Genomic DNA, 7,962 nt, shown 5'->3' with positions numbered 1-7,962 from the left:
ATGCAAATTTTCTCAAATCTTTATTTTCACTTCTATATATTTTTGTCTCCCTTGTGAAACTTATTAATTTTTGGAGTTTTGATGCTATTTTCTCTTAGATTTGCTTTATGGATTGAGGAAATAACACTACTTTCTCTTATCTTGGGCGTTTTAGTAGCACATTGACCTATTAATAAACCATTTTTTCTTTTGTTGCCTTCAACAGAGATTGGAGAGCCTTTTGCAATGTTGAATACCGTTATCAATAGATTGTTGTAGATGTGAATGCTGAGAAACAATTTATTTTCAATCAAACATGTCACAATAAAACCACATGATAGATCCTCTAGAATACAACTAGCAATTAGAGCCCTCAACTTATAACGATATAAAATAAAGATAGAAACACTAAACTCTTCCTTCTCCCACATTCTAGAATGACGCCCGCTATCATTTCCCCCTTCCACACTTCCCTCCCCCTAAATCACCAATGAGAGGGACTCAAGCTACTCGCACAACACTTGTTTTCTAAACTTACTTACTCCTGTGAATTGAATACCAACTTTTCTAAATATATTTGGATATTTAAATGTGAAATACAATACAAATTTTTAGGGACCACACCCTTAAAATAATCCTTCAAAAACTCATTGGATTTAATCTAGTATAAAACGCTTAGAATCTTTCAAAACACAATGTAAATTGAATATTTCAAAAAACCAAAAAGTTCTCACAAATTTGTCTTCATACCTACTTTAAAGGTACTAGCAAATTTTGTTATATGTGGCCCTCGACGGGTTCCTCCTTTGGCGGTAATGAAAAGAAACGCACGTTGAATAAAAGAATCTACGGCCAAGATTGCCGGCAAATAAAGAAGGTTTCGCGGCAGTCAAGGAATTATTTCCCGGCGAATCGTAGCCATCGGGAATCCTATCAACGGTTGGGATGCTACAAGGGGTAGAGTTCAGAAAATACTAATTATTTTTTCCGCGTCTGAACTGGTGATTCACCGGAAGAACTTGGCTTTTCTATGTCCTTTTAAAACTTGTTTGTGATTTGTTAGGCAGAGATCAGAGTAGATGCATTCTGTGAAACCCTGCATCGATTTTACCAGCAGCTATTAATTGAATTATATCGCTGCGATTCTGCGCTTGACGAAGATTCTTTCGCTGCTGAAACTGCTTCGGTGAGGCTTTTGAATCGACTTGTTTAATGCAATTAGGCTAGCGCACTGGTATTGATTGCCGATTAGTTAATGCTCGGCCACTGTTAATGAATAGAATTTCCGGCTCATGATTTAGAGGAGAATCTAGCAGATTTTCAGGCTGCATAGCGGAATAAAAACCCCAGAGACTAGGGCTTATTGTGTTGTAAAGGACGAAAGGGACAAGGAATCATGTTGGGTAAGCGGCGTCGTGTTCCTTCAATGAGGCGAACAACCAGTATGTCTCAGATGGGTTATGGTTCCTGCAACCCTGTGAGTGAGCATGTCCCAAAGGAAAAACAGAGGGCTACCTTCCCAGTTGCTTCTCAATTGAGGGCAGCTGGATCTGGTCATAAGAGTGTGCAAAACTGCAGCAATGGGGCGATTTTGAGTAATCAAATTCAGGTCTCTTCTTTGGGTGCCCAATTTCACTTCCGTTTAGGCAATTCAGATATTCAAAGCCAGAAACCAATTTCAAATTCTATTGGGGCTGCCAGCGAACTTAGAGGAGATCGTTTCTTGTCTATCATGGAGGCCACCCCTTCCGTAGGAGGATCTTCTGGTTCTGCGTATGATGTAAGGGTTGTGGAACCTGCCCATTTTCTTCAAGCGTGCTTTTTATGTACACGCCGCCTTGGGCACGGTCAGGATATCTACATGTACAGGTACTGTAGCTTATTTTACCCATAAAGATATGTGTTCTCGATTATGGATCAATGTAACGCGTATTTACCAAAGCAAGCCATGAGATTTGGAAAGCCCAAAATTAAATAGGGGTTGGGTTCAACATAAATTGCATTTTGGTTTTAAGTTGATTTCTTTGTCTAGAGCATTTGAAAATCGGATGCCTAATTCCTTTGTTTGTATCGTGAACCCTCGTAGGCACCCATACTTAGGGTTTAGCCAATTCACCAATGCTGGGTGGCTTTTCTAGTAACTAGGTATATTACGAGGCTTGCGCCAGCCGTTTTGTATGCCATGCTGGAGATTTGCCCCAGAGACAAAGAAGTGCCCTAACTACCTTCGATTATGTTGTGACTAGCTTATCAGCAAGTCGAGCGAAAACTGGTCCTTTTATTTAGCTCTGGCGGAGTGAGAGTTTGGCTGGGTTTTTGTGGATTTTTATTTTAAAACTCCTGTAGACATGCAATTTCTACAGTCCGTGATATTGGTATGTATTGCTCTGCTTTTTTCTGCTTACAATCAAAACCAAAAGTATGTTTACCAAGAAAATGTCTTTTAATAAGGCCCAGTATCTTTCAAAGTGAAAATTTGTTTTCTCGGGGGCATTTAATTTCACTTCTTAATTTCACTTCAGGATTTTATGCGCACTAGTTTTCTTTACAAGAAGGATTTCTGAGTTGCATGCTAGAGCTCTGCCAGATAATCTGCGTAGAAGTTTCTGGGCATAATGTTTTACTAACATGATCCAGAATTGTGTTTTGTAAAATTTTTGATTTGATGGGCAACAAGCTGATCTGGATTGCTTTTTGTTTTCAACCTAACAACTATTTGGCACTGAGTTTGAGCATCTAAACCTTAAAAATTAGGAATTTAGCTTTATCCAGTGAGGGACTAATTTTAATGTTGAGACGAATATTACAGAAGACCAAGAGTCACAACTTAATAATCTAACTCTAGGAGCTAACCATAGAAAACCTGATTAAGAATTACGAATTCCATTAGATAATAGTATGGGGATTTAAACTTGGGTTTCCACAATGAGAGCCCAAAGCTTTAACCAAATCAGTTCAATCCCTGGACATATGGTAAGTCTAGTTAAATGAATGATGGCTTATAGATTAGATTAACTTATTTCCTACCAGCATAGTTGAAAAACTCGGTCTCAGCAATATTTCTGACGACCCAAAAAAATTTCAAAACCTTGGAATTGCCAAAAACCTAGTGAAAAAATTGGTACTTTTATCGAACATTTGAAAATATATAATTTCTTAAAATAATCTAAAAAAACAGACATATATGCTAAATTTGTAGAACATATGCTGAAAAATGTTTTGAACTCAGTCATTTTGAGTTATAAATCATGTAGAACAAGAGGGGCTTCTTGGAAAAGAAGCAACACATTCCTTCAAATAATGAGTGGAAGCTGTGAGGGAAATGGTAAGAGAATTGTAATCGACTATCATATGAAACAAAGAAATAAGCCAATACCTTGTTATATGTAATATCCTCCCCTGATTTGAAACTTTGACTTGTAGAAATTTAACTTAAGGAATATTGTCAAACACTTTGTATGCAAACTCATAAAGCTGATTTCCTCAATAAATTGCTTTCCAATGAGTAGATTTACGAACAACTATGAAGTGACATTAAAATGCATAATACCCATCATAACATTTTCACAAACACTTGGCACACATTCAACAATATATGAAAAATCTGGAAACTCTTTCAATCTGCTGATAAAGGGTGATTTTTAAATGTAGATGTGCACTTACAGCTGCCTTAAAGGCTGCAACAACTATTCAGACTTGTATTCAACAATTATTATGCAAAGTATCAAAATTTGACAGAAGAAACCTGGAATTAGTTGTCGTAGTATTTTGCAGATGTAGTCGGCAGCCTTCCAAACTTCTAATCAGCCGGAAAAACAAGTAAACTTGATACCAACACTGTTCATGCCGTACTGTAGCAAAATACTGTTCATGTCGATTGTAGCAAAAATACTGTTCATGCAGCACTATAGCAATAACTAACTTCAGATCTGCACCTCAAACTCTTGTAAATTTCTTTATGCGAACGCCCCAAATGAAACCCAGTGTATTTCCTGAAGTGAAAACACCATTGATCCTCCTGACTGTGTCTTCCAATAGTGAAGAGAATGCTAGCAAAGAGGGATTCCGTCCTCCAAGCCCGATAATCAGATATCCAGCAACATAACATTAATCTTCATCCAAGCATACAACAAAAAACTCTTCCATTTCTTTTATAGTGTTCTCACAAGAGCTCAATCCTTTGTTTTCTCAATGTGGGATAAAACATAACTCCCTTTATGTACCTTATGTCTCCAATGTGTTATAAAAATAAAGGGAACTCTTTTAATTTAAATATTTCCCACAAACTATAATCTATGCATTAATAAAGTTAAATATTTAAATTTAACTTTATAAAATGGCTTTATCAATGCATAACAAATCTTATCAATGATAAATAAGTTTTTCTATCGATTTTAAACAATTACCATCGACATACCACTGTGACTGAATGTCCGGCCATGTCCAAGATGACTTACTATAAATAGTAAGTATGCCCAAAGTTGCCTCAGAACCCCTCAAAAAGACCTGCAACTGAACTGTCTAGGCCAAATGGCCTCTAAGCCCCTTTAATGTCCTAGTTAGCCTACGGGACTGTGGGGAAATAGGCTAACGACAACATCATGCTATGAATGCTAGAAAGGGGACATTACATTATAAAACGATAGCTGTCTGATTTCAACCAGCAGTGGCTCAGAATGAAATGGCATCGCTCATAACAGAATGGAACAAGTCTCAATATTTTCCCCCAGTCAGAATGAAATGGAAAAACAATGTTACACTGTTAAAATGTGACTTTCCATTGCTTTACAAAGTCCAAAAAATCCTGAAATTTTGTTTAATTTTTAAATTGTTTTAACACTGATTTTTTTGGGACAAATTTCATGATATACTGTGATTTTTTTGCATTTGATCTCGCTCCGCCAATATGAAATTAGCACCAGTGATATTTTGAGAGATAATATCTTTCCATTTGTCAATTCGAATTGCAATATATTGCGATATTTTCAACTATGCCTGCCAGTATATACATTTGCATGCGAGTGGAGTGGCTTTTTCCCAACTAGCTTGTAGGTCCTTCACTCTACAATGCAGCACAACCAGGTTTTGAACTCAGATTCTTTTAAACCCTGTTTAGTACTTGATTTCTGAGTCTCAACAGCTTAAGAAATTATTAGAGTTCCTGTGAAATCTGATAATTTGTAAGATACAGAACTGTAGAGGGACAGTACAGTTAGCAAAGAGAATTTTTGTTAATTACACTTGTGAAATTCAACGTAGGTATGTATGCGTTGTGGAATCTGATTCTAGCTAAGATGCATAACAGTAGAGGGATAGTTCAGTTATCAAGGAGATTACCTGTGGAGTATTTTTTTGTTAATTATGCTTGTGCAATTCAATGTAGGTATTTATGGTGTTAAAATGTTTTATTTATTTCCATAAATTCCATCTGGCTTCTCTCAGAGTCCTTTTAATAAGTAGTCAGATTAGTTTCTGTTATTTTGATTTATAGTTCTCACAAATTGTTTATCTTGTTTAGGGGTTGTCAGGACCCCTGGAATGTATCTGATATGCTAATTCTTTGAAGCTGACTGCTTTTTTCTCCTTTCATTTAGTGTGTTATTCTGTGTTTATTAAAGAGCAATGAATGGTCCCAATGCATGTATATTTTCTTCCGTGTCCTTTTTATCTGATTAAATTCCAAGGAGGATGCTTTTTCCCCATTAAGCCTTTAGATGCTTTCAAGACCAACTGTTTGGTATTGAACGTTAGCAAATAAACTTGGCCATATTCATTGAAAAATACAGCACATGCTTTCAGAAAAACTTGAAACCCCCATATTTTATTTTATATAGTACATGGCTACTAATTTTTTGTTCTGTAAAGACCTGGTTATAGCCACCAGGAACTGGAGCAAAAAAGAAAAACTGGCCATAGTCAACAAGCATAGATTACAAATCAGATTGTACATTATAATTTATTACTATGGTTTGAACGGTGACTTTGTTTTTGATGCGTAATATCTGTTTGCCTTGTTTTGCATTATTTGCACTTGTACTTGTCTAAAATTGGTTTGCCTGCTTATTGTTCTCCAGATTTCTTACCTTTTGTGTGCATGATATTTCTTTCACATTTGTCAATCCATTTTCCCTTTCATTTAGCTTATCAGTCGGTCTTGGCAAAACAAGCATTGGCTGTGAGTTGTTATGGTGATGTTTATGTTCTCCCTGCACAATTCAGCCGATTGCATGGCAGCGGACATGAATTTCTTCTCAATTGTCCAGTGAAAAATTTAATATCTTGAGCTTTTGTCCTCTTAGATCCTTTTGTCCGTTGTATTTCCTCTATGAAATACCAGAAACGAATGTTCATATGGTCTTTGAATATGATTGTTTCAGTGAAGGAACAAAGCATCCATAGAGTTTGTACATCTCTTTTAATCTCATCATAGCTCTTTGCAGTTGAAGGCATTTCTGTTTATAGTGATGTGTAAAATATGAATATTACACTCTTTTTTTTTGGACTGTTAGATTGCGACAATGTCTAAACAGTAAACTAATATGCATATTTTATCGAGTAGGACACTTGGTCTTTTTTTTCAAACTTCCCTTGAATATGTTACATTTTAGTTTATGATTTAGCCACTACCCAAGATCGCTAGAACATGCACAGCTATCAATATTAAATCCAAATGGCCATGACACTAGATTAAAACTTTAGATTGTCCTTTGATTCTTTCTTGATGCCTGCAATGCTATTACAGTTAGCAACATTGATATGAATGATCATATATAAATTGTTTAAGTGCAAATTTCCTCAGATATTCATTTTCACTTCTACATTTGTCTTCCTTGTGAAACCTATTAATATTTGGAGTTCTGATGCTATTTTCTCTTAGACCTGCTTTATGGATTGAAGAAATACGACTGCTTTCTCTTATCTTGGGCTTTTTAGTAGCACATTGACCTATTAATAAACCATTTCTACTTTTGTTGCCTTTAACAGGGATGACAGAGCCTTTTGCAGTGCTGAATGCCGTTATCAACAGATTGTTATAGATGAGAATGCTGAGAAACACTCAGTTAAAGTCATGGCAACGGGTTCTGTTCCTCCGGTTCGCCAACACAACATTGGCAAGAATGTCCAATCCAGGAAAGTTAAGAATAACCAATCTAGGAGATGTGCAGCAGCCTGAAGCACCCTGTCCTAAATTATGGCCTATCATTAAGTTCCATTTATGTAGAACCTATAGTCGAATTTTTAGCGGAGTTATCACCTGAGCATATTTGGCTCTATGCCAAATTATGACATGCTATAATTTTTCTTAGCATGTCTGAAGCAGTTTGATTGTTTTGTTTTTTTAACGATTTCAGAGAAAAACGGCAGATTGTCTATATGACCATCCTTGGTGAATTTTTGTGGAGGCGTTTTGCCCCTTTATGTATAATTACACATACAATTTCTGCTTTCCCGTGATCTGCTTAAAACTCACTGAGAGGATTCAAGAAAACTTCCATGAATCCCAGACTGGTTATGTCTACAGTATTATTATAGAGACAATGAACTCGAGATGGATGAGCACTCAAGAGTTATCACAATTTATTGGGCGATAAATTTCATTGTGAACCTGGATGAATGGTAAGGAAGCCTTCATCTACAGATAAGATATTGAGAACGATATTGAGAATAAATTAAAATCTATGTATTGAAATTTTCTAAGACAATTCTTGTATTCCATTATTTCTACGTTTTAGCATTATTTGTAGCTGTTAATTCAGATCACCTTAGTGCTATTATTGCAAGTATAGCTGTAGGCTATGTCTGACTTCAAGTATTGCTTATAATGCAGCTTAACAAAGGAATAGAGATCACCGAAGAAACACGAATAGAATTTTCATATATTGATGTACATGAAAACTGAACTTAAAATAGCAACATCACATGAACCCAAATCAAATATAATTAAATTTCATTTAAAAATAATTCTCTTTATTTTAGTGATGG

General features: G+C 35.8%; 1 protein-coding gene across 1 annotated transcript; it reads left to right on the top strand.

Annotated features, from left to right (window-relative positions):
• The first annotated feature begins 1,037 nt into the window (after positions 1-1,037).
• LOC149545776 (FCS-Like Zinc finger 6-like) lies at positions 1,038-7,682 on the top strand. The gene is made up of 2 exons (XM_089790822.1): positions 1,038-1,848; positions 6,964-7,682. The coding sequence occupies exons 1-2, from the start codon at positions 1,376-1,378 to the stop codon at positions 7,151-7,153; spliced, it is 663 nt and encodes a 220-aa protein (XP_089646948.1). The 5' UTR covers positions 1,038-1,375; the 3' UTR covers positions 7,154-7,682.
• Positions 7,683-7,962: the final 280 nt, after the last annotated feature.

The sequence above is a fragment of the Cupressus sempervirens genome, chromosome 7 (genome assembly GCF_028749045.1).
Source record: "Cupressus sempervirens isolate cs-2001-9-10 chromosome 7, ASM2874904v1, whole genome shotgun sequence".
In the NCBI taxonomy this organism is placed as follows: domain Eukaryota; kingdom Viridiplantae; phylum Streptophyta; class Pinopsida; order Cupressales; family Cupressaceae; genus Cupressus; species Cupressus sempervirens.
Note: the sequence above shows the minus strand (reverse complement) of the source record. Positions and strands in the feature narration are given on the sequence as shown.

What these genes read in the sequence shown, in the direction of transcription:
- LOC149545776 (XM_089790822.1), top strand. Translation starts at nt 1,376, where the DNA reads ATGTTGGGTAAGCGGCGTCGTGTTCCTTCAATGAGGCGAACAACCAGT. An exon ending in CAGGATATCTACATGTACAG is followed by an intron (nt 1,849 to 6,963) that starts GTACTGTAGCTT and finishes TGCCTTTAACAG; the next exon opens with GGATGACAGAGCCTTTTGCA.